The sequence below is a fragment of the Anarrhichthys ocellatus genome, unplaced genomic scaffold, assembly GCF_004355925.1.
Source record: "Anarrhichthys ocellatus isolate YVR2014 unplaced genomic scaffold, GSC_Weel_1.0 scaffold2, whole genome shotgun sequence".
In the NCBI taxonomy this organism is placed as follows: domain Eukaryota; kingdom Metazoa; phylum Chordata; class Actinopteri; order Perciformes; family Anarhichadidae; genus Anarrhichthys; species Anarrhichthys ocellatus.
The window spans coordinates 17,502,266-17,518,090 of NW_022280032.1; the positions used below are offsets into that span (position 1 = coordinate 17,502,266).

General features: G+C 43.5%; 1 protein-coding gene across 1 annotated transcript in view; it reads left to right on the forward strand.

Annotated features, from left to right (window-relative positions):
* Positions 1-15,825, forward strand: part of tmtc2b (transmembrane O-mannosyltransferase targeting cadherins 2b) — an 85,159-nt gene that overhangs the window by 41,729 nt on the left and 27,605 nt on the right. The window contains exon 3 of the mRNA XM_031870077.1: positions 13,431-14,277. Within this exon, the coding sequence (XP_031725937.1) occupies positions 13,431-14,277 (847 nt within the window). The remainder of the gene's footprint in view (positions 1-13,430; positions 14,278-15,825) is intronic.

Here is a 15,825-nt window from a genome sequence, read left to right on the forward strand (position 1 = left end):
GTGCCCTCTAGATGAATCCATGTCACCCATCTGCACTTTTAGATGATGTTTTTATGAATATATATACACACAAAACACCTGGTTCTTACAGAACCTGCCTGCACTAGCTTGCAACTTAACTCTGTATGACCTATAATCTCCTATATACCTTTCAACAGTCATTACCCGCTTCCTTTTTCCTTCCTCCAGTCATTAGCCTGAGCCCACCAGCACATATAGTGCTGATAACCAGTGTAAGTCTACAGCTACAGCCACTTATTTCTAAGACATGTGCTGTCTTCAAATGTGGGGAAAAAAGCATCATTAAATTGTTTACTGGGTTCTTATGCATCGAGCGACTCCCAAGCAATGAGTTTACGGCGCACAAATGTGACATAGTTGGCGATCGTGAGGGTGCGGTGTTACCACGATTAATGTGGAAAAACATGCTTTTTACGAGACCGTTTCCTGCACAGTAATAGCCTCATTTTCATTAAGAGATACTGAAACACAATTAGAGCTCCTAACTTTGTATAGGAAGGAATGCTTTTTAATAAGAACTCGCAGTCCTGAGGACTGAGCTGTTCTTTCTTTGTTAGTTTCCCATTCAAATAAATGTTTGGACAGTTGAAGACAGTTTACTTTGCCTGAACACAGACTCTAGCAAAAACAAGACCAACGTTAACATTTTCACTCCATCTTGACTCCTTTTCTTTTATTGAGTCATGAGCATTCATTCTTCTTCTGTTTCACAGTGCTGCCCACATAATGCTACTCTCCGTGTCCATATTTTCACCCAGAGAGAGAAAATGTCAGTGAGTTCCTTTCACACTGCAGAGACAATGCTGTGAACATGCAGGAGCCGTATGACACGCAGTCCCCAACGGGGCTGACACTTCTTACATGACGATGACGAGTACAACCCTTTGGAAACACAATGCAGAAATCTGATGCTTTGAAAAGTGTAAACTGGACACAGAGGAATAATATCTCGGTGATGTAACTTCAAGGCTGTACATCAATCAGTACACAGGGGCTCAGATGTGTCTTCAGAGAAGCTCGAGGTGTTCCTCTGTGATCGCTCTTTGTTCACGTCCGGTGACTCTGCCGCTGGAAAATGATTTCCAAAATCTGGGACAGGACCCAGCTGGCCCTTGGTGAATGTCAAGCTTACACAGTTTATCTTTTCACACCTCCCATTTTCTGTTCACACTTTGGCTATTAGTGCAAGGTCACTGCTTTTGACGTGTGTGGTTGTGTGTGTGTGTGTGTGTGTCTGTGTGTGTCTGTGTTATGTGTCTGGAGGGTGAGAGAGCTCAGGTGTCGTGGAGCTGGTGAGGCCGGCGAGTTCTGAACTCAGGGAGGGAAGATGTGAGAAGTGAGTTCCCTCAGAACATATGTATGTGTGCCAGGTTACACTCCAAGGTGTGGGTGTGTGTGCGAGTGTGTGTGTGTGTGTGTGTGTGTGTGTGAGAGAGATATACACCCTGCATACGAAATATGACGCCCATACATACCCTTGCTGTGTATTAGATGAGCTGAAAGGAAACACAGCCCAGACAATACATTCTTACCTGGGGCTCCACAGATGCTCCTCCGTGCTCTAATGGCTCCCGTCACTGTGTGATGGATTGGGCCTGGTGGGCTCAGCTTGTGCCCCCTGCCCTCACCCACCTGCCTCTCTCACGGGGATACACACCACCGCTTCTGGTTTGGACATGGAAATGGGTGGGAGGCATGCATAATGGAACGACACTCATAGGAAAACAAAAAGGTCATGCAGGTCGATGTTTAGGTTGTATAACTTTAAGGAATAGTAAGCAGTTTGCTACTATAGAATGGAAACAGGGGGGAATAGCTAGCCTGGTGTCTTGCAGTCACTGTGAGCTTGAGAGGAAACCAGAAGAGACTGTACGGCACAAAACTACGTGTTGTTTTTCATTCTTAGGTTATTGTACAGATAAAACAAAAGAGATATGACTTATTTATTGAGCTTTAGAGTCACTGGTATGCAGATGTTGGTACCTTTGGACTGGGCAGGGGTTAGCTGTTCCCCCCCCCGGTTTCCAGTCTTTATGCTAAGCTAACCATGTCAAGCGTCAGCTGCACATTTAGCAGACAGTCGTTCGAGTTTTACCAATCTCCTCATCTTACACAAAATGTCAAACTACTCCATTAAATATGTTTTGAAACTCACTTTGCGTCTCTCATTCTGAAGAACATCACGTACAGAAGCAGGGCCATAGTGAAGACGTTCCAAACACAGATGATTGGGCAGGTCTTCCGACCCCTGAATGTCTACGCTGTGGGGTAAAATGAGGCAAGTGCAACACGCGGTGATAGAAAGTGACTTGAGCTGGGTTTTGCTTCAGCCGACCGCTCATCACGTCTAAGTGAACCTGACAGGCAGGGTGCCGGCGACAGCCAGCACAGTGACCCTGCACTTTGCCTGCTGTGAGACGATGGAAGCGGAGAGAGAGGATGAAAAATCCCTGAAACAAAGCCTCACGTATCGGTATCAGAAACAAATCGTGAAATGCAGCACGAGGCCTGAATATATGTAACACGGTGCCCCTTGTTTCGCTTCTCGCTGTAAATGATTGTATACCCCGTTCTTTTTATAGCCAGCATGTCTGTGAATCTATAGTGGCATGTTATGTAAGATCTCGGTCCAGGAAAGGAACGTCCCACAGCACCGCTGTCCTGCAGCATCGGGGTTGTCTTAATGGAGACACGTATATAGATTTGCTGGGTTTCCCGGAATCGTTAAGATTTCACAAGAGATAATTCACCCAGAAGTATTACAGCAAATAACACACTCACGGTGGACAAAATCCCCTCATTTTTAATTACTGAGACATGCTTCCGGTGTGTTTTTTTATTCTTTAGTCTTGATCCGCATCGGACCTACTCTTCTGGTGGTAGGAACAGCTACTGCAACAGCTGAAAGCCTTATGACAGCTTTACAGAACTCTTGGGAATTCTCTCATGCTCGTTGTTTGTATTTTTAGTACAGTAAATATGTCTTTTAGGAATTCTTTTCAAAGCAAACAACCAGACAGCCAATGAACTATAAACTGCCAGCAAAAACTTCCTGATTGATAAGAGAACTGAAATCGTTCACATGTGGAATGGGCAAACTGCCACTTTCAACAAACAGAGGGAAGGGAACCAAACGAAGGGCTAAATGCATCGTCTCATCGCGTCCTGTATTCACGAAAGGCTCCTGAAGGCAGACCACTCCAGCCTATTACCTGAATAGGTCGAGTCCCAGCAGAAATCCCCCCTTGTGCGTGCTGCTACAAAGGACCACTGCGTTTTCCAGCAGAGGTCCTGTCATCACCGTGGGCGCTCCCAGCTCAGAGGGCGAGAACTGAGGAGGGATGGTCTATGTGCGAAAGAGACGCCGCAAGAATGTGTTGAAGAGGAGGGACATTAATGGATGAGGGTCCAAGGGACAGAGACAGAGAGAGAGAGAGAGTCTGCCGTAGACTTTTTCAGTGTGATCACATGATCCATGATCACATGGCCTGTTAGTCACCGGATGCTCTATTTTGGGATATACAGACAGGGAATAGGTTCTACTCTGAGCACCCTTATCGCTACTTTTTACTGATTTATTTGTGCCAACATTAAGTCTTTGTTGAAGTGTAGTGTATTCAGTGTTGAGGTGTGTCACTTACAGTGCTGTAAACCTTAACATAAATCAGTATTGTTGGGTTCAATAAAATGTTATGTTGAAGAGGCGTAAAAAATTGGGAAAATATATTTATATATTTGTTTTTGTTACATGAAAATGGTGATTCAAAAGAGTAAATATACTGATTCTAGGCCTGTAATATTAATTTATGTTAGTTTTGGTATTGACTTCGGTCATGTTCCCCGTCTGTGTTCAATATGCATTCACGAGGAACACCTCTCGAGTACAACCCAAGAATTAAATAAAGGCAAGTTGCTGTGGCAAAAAAAAAGTCCCATGATGTAGTCTTAAAGAAGACGCATTCAGGACACGGTCCAGGAATTATTGAAAGTCAGCAACCACTTTGGTGTCATCTGGCTGGTCGGGACAGGTTGTGCTGTATTTAATGGCTGTTTTATCCACTATATCCAGACATGATGTTATGATCAAGAATGTGTTTCTTCTTTGAGATGAACACAAAGACGCCATTGTGAATTTTGAATAGCAAAGCTGTGAGGCAAACTTTTCCAAAATTATCTTCCAGTCAAAATTCTCAACTTGTCCATTTCTTTTTTTCTTTTTTTTCTCCAATTTCTCAACCCATAGGGCATGCGAGCCATGAAAGACAGAGTGCTGCTTTCCAGATATGTCTCCCTCATTTCTGCTCCTACAGTACTTTTTAATTGTTTTCAAATGCCTTCTTGTTTTGCTGCCGAGTTGCAGTTTTTTGTCTTTAAACGTCCAGTCGACTGTGTGGACTAAATAGACTCTGGCCCACGCCCAACTCTAATTTCTCCTCTGTGACACATTGGAGCGATTATCACAGCAGTAAAGCGAAGCCACACGGGACGATCTACCGGTTGTAAACATGGATGCCAAATTGTGGAAAGAATCCTCAACAATAGGATCTGTAAAAGGAAATTCAGTAGTACAGAGAGTCGTTATAGGTGATCAAGTCTTGGTTTTGTGAGCAATAACATATTAACTTAGCCCATAATATAATTAATATTTTACCTCAGGATTAATAATTAATTAACATCCTGGCTGTGAAAACCCGTCACCGTCTTGTCACAGAAGGATTGAGTGTTCCTCAGCAAGGAGACATGCAGGTGCTTGATTTCTGCACCAGCACATCTGGGAGATTCTCCTCCCGATCCCCAGATTCATTGGTAATCTCGGAGCGTACCGGTGTAGAATTGAGTTATCATGCCCTTGTGGGAGTTCAAGTCTGCATGGAGACATGTGGAGGCACAGTGCGCTTTTGGTATTCTAAGATAATTCTACCTGCTGGATATTCTGTGAAAGCGTCATGTTTTTAATTGGATTCAGGATCAAGAACAGCATCATCTGTAGGTGCGTATTCTCTTCATTTCTGTCTGAAGAGGTAGTGTACAGTGGGGGTTTTGGAGCATTTTTGCACAATGAGAAAGGTGAGAGTGAAACAAAACAGTAAAGTGAGGTGTCGGACACTTTAACAATGAAGCTGTAACTCTCTTTAAAGCTCTGTAAAGCTGAGCGAAGCTAGGATGTGAGAATCATTACAAATGAACCCTTTCACATCGTAACATTGTTTTGGCATTGTTATAGTAAAAATATGGATTCCAGCAGCTTTGCAGCCTTGTGGCTGTAGTCTTGTTTCTCACAGAGACACTCCCTCTGTCTTTAGATTGCTTTTCAATTATCCGTGAAAAAACATTCAAGGTTCCAATGGTAAAAAATTTGGAAGGCTATCATGTGATGATGAATCTCGAACCTGACTGCTTTATGGTTGTTTCTGCAGTTTGTCATTATCCCACACACCACAAGTCATCTTTTTTTTTTAACGTTTCCCGAGTCCCTATCGTGCTTGTTACTAGCCAGTACAAACATCAACAAAAAAGCTCATGCTGTCACTGAGACGTGGTGGTCAACGTAATGTGACACACCAGAGAGCTATTTTCAAAAAGTGGTTCAGAGGAAATATGCAATCGGAGCAATTTTGCTACTTCCAGCTTCTGACATTTCTCTTGACAGTTCATCCGCTTAGCTTTGGACTCCGGCTTTGTGCGTCTCATTCATGCATGCTCCGCAGTAGCTTACCGCCTCTCAAAACCCTGCAATACAAAGGCTCTGATCTCCCAAATGCACAGTAATGACTGTGAATCCATGCATGGACAGGACTAATCTAGTTTGGTTACAAACTGGCAAAATGCTTCGGAAAAGCTACAGAGTCCATGAGCAGCATGGAGCATAAAGCGCATCTAACCCTAACCCACATTTCATCCCCCCTCCGTAGAGCAGTAGTGGTCACACAGTCTAGTTGGCCCTCTCAGTACAAATAAATGCGTGGAACGAAAGACCCGATATAAGGAACACTCGGTTTATTTTTCAAACCATTACTGTGGTTTCACTCAATAAATACGTCTTATGAAATGTTAAGTTGTTTTGAGTTGACTTTGGTTTTCCCATTGTCATCATGTCCTTATTGTTTGGTCTGCCTTTTCCCAAATGTGACAGTTTGTATTGAGTGCTAATGAAGATGGATTTAGAGCGCTTTCATCTTCGGGACTTTCCGGTTCCTCTGCTAAATCACAATGCATGACCTTGATTGAGGCTGTGTGACCTGGCAAACGCACTTTGAAAAATAACAGAAAACAAAATGGCACAGACTCAAGTTGGTGCTTGAGTTGAACTTGGATAGGGCAAACTGTTGTGACATTCGGAAACAATATAGTGCGAAGTTTCGTTGCTTTTCCGTACATTTGATCAACTCAAGTTCTCAGCAACCGCTGAGAACTTGGCAAAGTGTAAGAATTTCCATTGATTAGCTGTTTATGTTCCTTGCCTCAGGCCCTCCTTCATCTTCCTCCTGCCTACCTATAACACACTTCTCCATTTAAACTCAACCAGAAGTTTGGATTCCATCCCCTGAAGAGGCACACTCTGGTTGACAGAATGAGATATGTTTTTTCCTGTGCCGTTATAAATCTATAGATGCCTGATTGCCACTGATGACAAAATAAATGTACTCTGATTGTGGCATCGGGAGAGGGAGACCCTTTCTGACCCCTAAACAAGGATCATCTGGCTTCCAGCATGAAGCGAAGAACATTTTGCAGCGTGATTGGGACATCTTAAATAAGTGTGCGTCAAAGTGAGACGGGGTGAGACGAGCTGGAATGTCAAGTGAAGGTTTCAAAAAGAAATGTATCCCGTGTTGGTTCAATGATTATGGTTAATAAAAGCTGACCAAGAGAGCATGAGCTGGCGTGTTTTTACGACGTCTTGGTCTGAAATTTTCTTGACTCAATTTATTTGCTTTCACCACGCACGTTTGAATCCCAACTCTTTTTTTTTTTTTTTTTTTCACAGTACGCCTTTGGAGAGATGTTGCTCTTTTTCACATTGAGCACAGAAACGTAACCTGTCAATGGCTTTCATCCAGCACCGCATAATGTTGCGCGTTGCCCTTCTCGCTCTCTTTCCCACTTTCTCCGACCTCCCTGTAGTCCCACACCAATATCCCCCTCACCACTGGAAACGGCATGTTTTTAATTTCTCTTTATCTTTAATGTTTCACAGTCAATAAAAGTCTGTTTCTTATCTCCAACGGATTCCTTCATTGGCCTTTTTTTTTTCCGGGGCTTTGCTGTTTCTGAGGCAGATCCTCTCCCTCTCCCATCTTTGTGCTCTGCCTATCTGCCAGACCAGCTGACTCTGTGGGTTTTCTGATGGGTTCACACGGGTTAAAAGCTTTGATCATGAGCAGTGTGAGGCAGGTCCGCTGTGGGGTTCGACTCAGTGACCTTTCGCACCATGCGGACCGCGACCCAGCAGTTGTCCTCTTGCCTTTAAGTAAACTATATACTCCACCCACACGCAGTCATTTAGAGAAGGTTATCTATCCTAAAGTGATGACAGCAAAGATGTAGCTTATCTTAGCTACATGACAAATTGAGGAATGTGAACTTATAACGTGTGCCTTGAGATGACTCAAGGTCTGATTTGCTCATTACTCTGTTTATGAAGCAGATTGTGAAAAGAAAAACCCCAAAAAAACAGACACTTCTTGGGTGTTCGCAAACTCTGAGTCAAGTGAGTGAACCTGTCGCCTTTTAGCTTTAAATTCATCAAAACTCTGTGTTACTTATTCAAATGAATACACATTTTGGGAAATACTTATTCACTTACTTGCCTAGTGTTAGTTAGCTTAGCCTAGCTAGAGACTCCACTCGCCCAGCCAAGAAATAACCCCATAAAACCACTTGTTTTACACTTCATATTTTGCACAGATTAAACAAACGAGATATAGCGTGTTCAATTATGAGCTTTAGACATGTTGGTCGGCTGATTTTCTTACATTCATAAAGAGCCAGGCTAACTGTTTACCCCGTGTCTTTATGCTAAGCTAAGCTAACTGGCCGCTGGCTTTGGTTTCATTACCATCGTACTCCTCTCATCTAACCCACAAAAAACACAGAAAAGTGCATTTTTCAGTCTTTATGTTGAGCCAGAAATGTTACCCAATTTATTTCTGTTATTGTGACATAAATGGCTATGAAATGGGCCGAAACTAAATGGGGCATGCTTACACGTTCTGTGCGCGGGAGTAAATTGTCAGGCATCAGCTTAATCACATTTTGAAAACATGAGCCAGCTGTTGGTAATCCATAACACGTTGTTAGGAAGTGCAATAGTCGGGTTCTTATCTTGTCTTGCCTGCTAACAATCAGGATTTTACAACCGACGGTTCTTTACTGTCTCATAGGAGGGGATCACAACAGCTGTAGCTGATAAGGAGAAAAGATAGGTGGTGCGTTTGTGCTTCATCCACAACAAGCTCGATTAGCTGGTCCAGCGGTCAAGGAACAAGGACACGGAGTGTATATCCATCCATCAAACCCATAGAAAGATTTATGCAGAATGTTTAAAGGGGATCCGGTGTTCATATCAAATTTGAGCTTTCTGTATGTGTGAGTGTGAAGGCTTTGAAGGTGATTATTCCCTCTGATTGGTACCCGGAGCTCATTTTCACTTCCATTACAAGTCCATCAATGTGAAGCCGGATCTTGATGAAAAGCCCTCTGCAGACAATTGATCTGGGTAATGATGAAGAGGAGGGGATAGGTCAGACATGCCACTTCTTCTTCCACAGGATTCTCTCTTGAAGCTCGCTGGAGTGTGAGCCAGTCACGGCGCTTCAGTTTGATGGGCTAGTTAGATGTGTCGTGATGGATTGTTCTTAAAATGGTATGGTGTGCATCAGCCAATTATGCAAAAAACCGCCCGTGTGTAGAGAATAGAGCACTTTCTCCAAAATAATTAATGAATTTTCTCTCTCAGCTCTTTTGTACTTTATTTTCCAGCAAACCTTTTTTCACATCACTCGAGCAGATGTAAGAAAGAAAAAAAAAAAAAGAGAAGAAGAAAAAGAAACGGTTTAGAACAAGTTTTCATTTCAGTCAATTCAACTTAATGTCTATTGGGGGGGGGGGGGAGGCAGGCACAGGCACGAATAGGGATTCCGTAATTGGCCTGTTTTGCATTTCATCTCTAAGGATATTTTATTCACATGCCTGGCTTATAAAAGCTAAATTGTTTCAATTCTGGACTGATTGCGCCTGAAACACAAAAGGGAAGGAAAAAAAAAACACACCCTCCTCAAGCCTCCTACGGGGCTGTGCTAAACCACTTATTTCAAACTAAACTGGATTATAGACAAAAGACACAGAGCTGGAATCCCCTTGGTTTCCCCTTCATAAGAGAGCTACAGCGACCAGGGAGCCGTTGCCCGGCTGGTAATTGAACTTGTGCTTTTGAATGGTAGACATTTTAACCGCAGGTGTATTAGGGAGGATGCACATGTTTGTTCATTCAAGAGATAATAGACATGAGGTTCATGTTGTCGCAGCAGTAATGTGTCCTCCAGATCATCTCCAGAGCACGTCCTGTTTGCTTGCTGCCTGTATACGTCTTTGCGTTCACATTTATTGTCCTTTTAGAAAGTCACAGCAGTTGGAAAAGTAGGCCAAGAGGAGGAGCAGGGGGGGTTACAAATGTGTGCTGAGGTGCAGTCAAAGCATTGTTTTGTTTTTTTTGTTCTCAATACCACCCATAGACCTCATTCTGCATGGAGAAAGGGGGAATCTGAATGTGGAAGTGCAGCACAAGAATGTAAATGGAACACCGGCTCAGCCCTCAGCATCGACACGTGGATGTGGTTAAGGTGGCGGTGTCCCAGCGTGCGCTGCGTCTGGGAAGAGTGAGGTTGACATATCTTTTTGTCTCGGGGGGGGGGGGGGGGGGCAGGGGGGGGCATGTATGGGAGCCATGCCAGGTTGTCGACAGCACTTTTAAGAGGTGTGTACACAAAGACATGAAACACACATGCCACCTCGTTGCCCTTCGGACGGTGGTCTCGTTGCAGCAGGAGCAAAGCTGCTCTGCAGAATCGAAGGTATACTGCACGGATCGGCCATGAACGGCAAATAAATTGGCTCATTGAATGTTGTCTGGGAACCTGGCACAGTGCCCCATACATATCGCACCCAATTTTGGATGACCTGTTTGCTCTAAAAATAGAGGAAGCTTTTATTCCACTCCTCTAGAGTGCTCTAAGATAACTTTGAGGGGGTGTCTCATGAGCAGGCGCGTCGGCCAGAGAGGCGACTTGAGAGCTTATAGAAGAGCCTCATAAATCCAAGCTGGATCTCGCTGAAGCAGTGATTGAGATGTATTAACCCTGCTCAGCAAGCCTCGCTGGCAAGGTCTGCACAAAGTACAGCCCCCTGGGCCTCACAGACCACATCAGCCTCCTTCATTTCTTTTGAAGAATGTATGCTCACCTGCTTAGACCTCCATTTTTGCCACTCCAGTGATTTTAGGGATTGATTGAAACCTGGTGTTTGAGATTTGAAGAGGATAATCTGCACCCACCCATCCATCCATCCGTACCAAGAGTTCATATGGAGTTCGGATGACAGATTTTCAGTGTGGGCTGCACTTTGTACAGTTATACATTTGAATATATTTGGGATAATAATATGCCAATTTTTTCTTGTTTTGTTAAAGTTTAATTCAATAGGCTGTATTATTTTAGACATCATGACATATGAACGGGACATCTAGTTGGAGAGAAGACAAATCGAGACGATAACATCTTGTAAAGCATTGAAGGAGTGGGACATTTTGTGGGTAAAGTGTGTTGCGGATAGTTAGATAAGTAGATTGACACCACTCTCAGGATGAATACGACGCTACAGCTAGCCGCCGGTAGCTCTTAGCACCAATGATGAAAACGGGGGAACGGCTAGCTTGGCTCTGTCGAAAAAACACATTTCACCTCCATTATATCCGAAACATACAGAAGGGCATTCTCTTGACTTGTATAACAGGATCTATGTCATCCTGTCTTCATGGATGCATTCATATTGGTTCAAGCCGGCCTCAGCGGTCAGTCCCACAATCAGCAGGAACATAGATGCTGCATTCTTTTGTGTCACCGTATGCTAATTAAAATGATACATAGCCATGCTGTTATTCTTCATATATTTTCTTTTATGCTGGACCATTTCAATATAATTTGCATCGTGACGCGTGTGCCTTCTGTTCTAGCCTTCACTTGAACTGGCACAGTTTCAGTCGGTCACATTGAATTCTCACGAGACAAAACTCCACTTTTCTCTTATTTCTGGAACCTTGCACCAAGTTATCAGTTGTATCTGAATACAGCAACATATGTTAGTACCTTTCCTGTTTTTAATCTTTAATAATAGCATTGAGATCATTGCAATTATTTGTTATCGACTCCATTGTTTTGTATTCAGTTGCTTAGCTGTGGTCTTCTGTTTTTATGCTGGAGCATCCGTTTTCACAGTGGGTTTCTAGCTAAAGTAGATTAATTACGGCTTGAAATGTTAAAATAGTTCACCGTTCACAGAGCCTTGATGTTCATTTTCTTACTTTAATAATCTTGAACTCTGTCTGATAACATTTCTCATAATTCTAGCCTTCTATTGATTCCTACTCTATAAGACACATTACTTTACTTTCTCCTGTCCTCCCATTGCATTCATAGCGAGCTGACTGTAACACCTTTGGCTCATATTCATGAGACATGGTGATGTGGATTGAAACAGTGACCTTTTGTTGCCAAGCAACCATATAACTTCCTCAGCAGTGGCTGAACATCATGACATACTGCACTCTGGGTTGTTGTCAGGCCACCACCGAAGGGTTTGACAACGTTGACCTTATACATGTAGTTTTTTTTTTTGTTTTTTTTCACGTTTCTGATATTTTCAAAAAATACTATGAATATTGAATGCAAATATTCAGCACCACAGTGTTGTGCTTCAACCACACAAGTGCACCTGGTGCTCTACCGAGCACTTCAGAGGTCGGTATGACCGAGACGAGGAGTTCTGCTTTCACTCGTCAGAATACAAAGGTGTTGTGTTTGATTGCATTGTATGTAACCGGCTGTTGTGTTCACCTCCTCCGCTGCACTACAGCACATATTGTAATGAGCTGTCATGGTGTTGTCACGGTGTCGTCTCCTGTGTTTCCAGTCTCCTTTCCTGTTGAGCTGCAGCTCGTGATCATTAGCAGACAACAAAGCGTTGGCCCTGTAGTCAGATGTCCCCTGAGGTTATTGAAGCATCTCTTCACAGATGCAATCTGCAAATAACAATGGACAGGCAAGGGGATCAATAGTACACCCCCAGAGCAGTGGTGATATGAAGAGTATGATCACAGATGAGACATGTTTGTGCCCTTTGGTATGTAGAGATGAAGAGGGATCACATCCACTGGAATAAAAGTAATGTGGGGTTGGCCTGTGCTGCCTCGGGTTTAATTCTAAGTAATGAAAAGCCATTTGTCTGAGAAGAAATCGAGGACTGTGATGCCCTGAGATTTAGATTTAGACGCCTGCGACTAATGGAACCATCTATTGCTGCATAGTTCATGTAGGACACTGCGGGTAACGAGTGGACATTACTGTGTGTGTGCTCCAGCTGCTGATTTGAGAAAAAGCAAGAGAAAAAATTAATTTGGATTTCCAACATGAGCACAATACGAAAGGTCATTTGGTCCTAACTTGACAAAATAACATGCTTGTGGGGAAATATGTCCAGTAATTTTTCAATGCTTTGACGGCAAAGTATTAAACAACCAAACACACTGTATATATTTCATAGGCATTCCAACATAGCATTTGGAAAAGTGTTTAATATCGAGTCTGTACTATGATGAATAGTTGTGTTTGTTTTGATATGTCTATGAAGGCCATGGAGGAAAAGAATGTGTGCATGAATGGAAAATTCTGGTGCAGAGTCATCTTATTTATCAAAAAAAAAATTGATTAATTGACATGTTCTGGCTTAAATGAAAAGTCAGTGTGCAGTTTTTCCCTCTTGGATGAAGCGCAGCAGCCAAAACAGAACAAAAAAGAAATGTATCAAAGCCACTCTATTTAATGAACACTTTCTAAATTGTCTTGGACACTCATTTTGTTCCAGATGGCAGCTGATTATGCAGCTGTACCATTGCAGCTATTTTATTTTCTTGAGAGTCGAAGTAAATCGGGCTTTCCTTTCATCAATTTCCAATCCATAGCCCCGGTTCATAGTAAATGTAAAGGTCCAAGAGTCATAAATATTACAACCACCCAGAAAGCTAGGTTTAGCTTGATGCTTCCACATGTGCAGTATATTTTCTGCAACAGTCGTTCCTCTCCTATCCTGTGGACTGAGGGTTTGATCACTGTTTCTGTGTTTTCTTTGTCCTTTAGAGAAAGAACGTCCACCTGCTGCTCAATGTCTTTTTGCTGGCAGCCTGGGGAGCCGTCCTGTTGGCCGGCCGCTTCTACTGGATGGGTAACAAACCCCCCAACTTCTCCAACTCTGACAACCCGGCAGCCGACTCCCCCTCTCTCCTCACCAGGACGCTAACCTTTTCCTACCTGCCCGCCGCCAACTCGTGGCTTCTCCTTTGCCCGAACACGCTCAGCTTCGATTGGTCAATGGACGCCCTGCCTTTGATCAGGAGCCTTGCCGATTGGAGGAACATTCACACTGTAGTCTTCTACCTTGGGTTGCTCTCGCTGGCTGGGTTCAGCCTGTGGACGCACCGGGCGGCTAAAGGCAAGGAGACCAATGGCAAAGCGCATCATTACACCAATGGCAGAAATGGGAACAGCAATGGGCACAGTTACCAACATAACAATCATGAACATTTGAACAATTCCCACACAGACGCTCACATTAATAGTGCCCAGAATGGTACCAAAAAGCACTATGAGAGCAGGACTCCACTGCCCACCACTGAAAATGTCGTGGTGTTCTCGCTAGGCCTGTTGGCAATCCCTTTCCTCCCTGCCACGAACTTGTTTTTCTACGTGGGGTTTGTGATAGCAGAGAGAGTACTGTACATCCCCAGCATGGGCTTTTGCTTGCTGGTGGCAGTGGGGATGAGGTCTCTGTACGTCCGTCTGCGACACAGGTCCTCCAGGGCGCTGTTGGTGTACTGCAGCGGTGCCGTCATCCTTCTTTTCAGTGTCAAAACTGTTCTGAGGAACCGGGACTGGCAGAACGAGGAGATGCTCTACAAGTCTGGGATTTATGTCAATCCTGCTAAAGGTAAGGAGGCCCTTTCATTAAAATCAGCACGCACAAAGGTGCAACCGCTCTCGCATGTGCACGTACACACTTTTTTATGCACTTTTATACATATTCCAGCACCAAAAAACCTCTTTCACCCAACATATTTTGTTGAATAGTGAGCGAGCTCTTAGGCACAGTTTTGAATTTGATAATGTGCGCTGCTGTCTCTCTACTACTGCCGCCCTGAATAATTCAAAGTCAAGCTGCTTCAAAATGTCTTCTCTTCGTCACTCAGCCTTACCACAGAATATACAAGTGCTCACAAGGCGTGCCCAAAAAACCAAATGAGACTGGAGTACTACTCGAGGCTTCTTTCTTGATTTTACTTTTCCAAGGCCTAGAACAGAGTTGTACCTCTTTATCATACATCTTCTTATACCCAGCATGTGATCTGTTTAATGACACCAGATGCCCCGTTTAACTCGGCAGGACGAAATCACCCGTCTCCTATTGGCACCTGTAACAGAGGAGGAAATATTCAGTAGCCTCCACATTCAGAGGTCATAGGACACAGATTTCTATCCGAAGCAAAGTTCTCAGAGCTGCTGAGGAGGGGCAGCAGGGCAGGGTACTCGCAAGGCAACAGCGGGACATGTTGTGTTAGCTAATTTCCCTCTCAGATTCTGAGCGGAGCTGAGGCGTGACAGCTGTTTGCTTTGGCAGGCCATCAAGCCCGAACAGAGCAGCAGCAATGTCCCCAACTCACATTCGTTATTGCTAATATGAGAGTTCAACAGAACCCAACCTCAAACACGGACACACTCGTTGGATTGTTGTGAACTGTGAAATGTCCGAGTGCACAAAGCTTTTCCTGTGAAAGACACTTCACGAGTTCGTCTGTGCACAACTGGAGCGCAGTGGAACGAAGGACGCTTGGGTTGTTTTTCTGCTGTTCTCTGTTTATGCTGAATATTCTTCTGAAATTCTGTGGATGTTTGGATTTTCAACAACTAAATACTGTAAATACGTTGCTTAAGGGCACACTGTATATTTTAGCACTTTAAATGCATGTCAACAAAAGCAGAAAGAGCCAAGATTTTATCTTCTTTATTCAATAATACTTTGTGGAGATGAAAGAAGAAACCGTATAATATAACACCATTGATGCACAATGACGTCATTAGGCCTATTTATCTATTTTAATGATTGTTTTTTACACCTTTCATTCTGTTGAATCATAGTTACTCAAGTTGAGTTTGTGCAGACTATAAAGTAACCTTAAAAACAGATCAAAGAGGATGTTATGTTGCGTACCCATTGACATTGGCTTCTATTTTACATCCATTGATTATTTTTTCTGCTCCCTATACATTTATTTTCACACTCCATGGTCTCTGCACAAGCTCTTTGCAACTTTATTTCACCTGCCAGTTGCTGAACTCTGCCATTCAGACCCAAATGCCATTCTCTGTGCAATAGCTCTGTGGTGGTCTTCTTTTCATGCCCACCGACGTAGGACTGACTGGTGCTTTTGGCTCAAACCTCCCCCGTCTGTGTCTGCCCATAATGTCTTTCTCTTTAGAG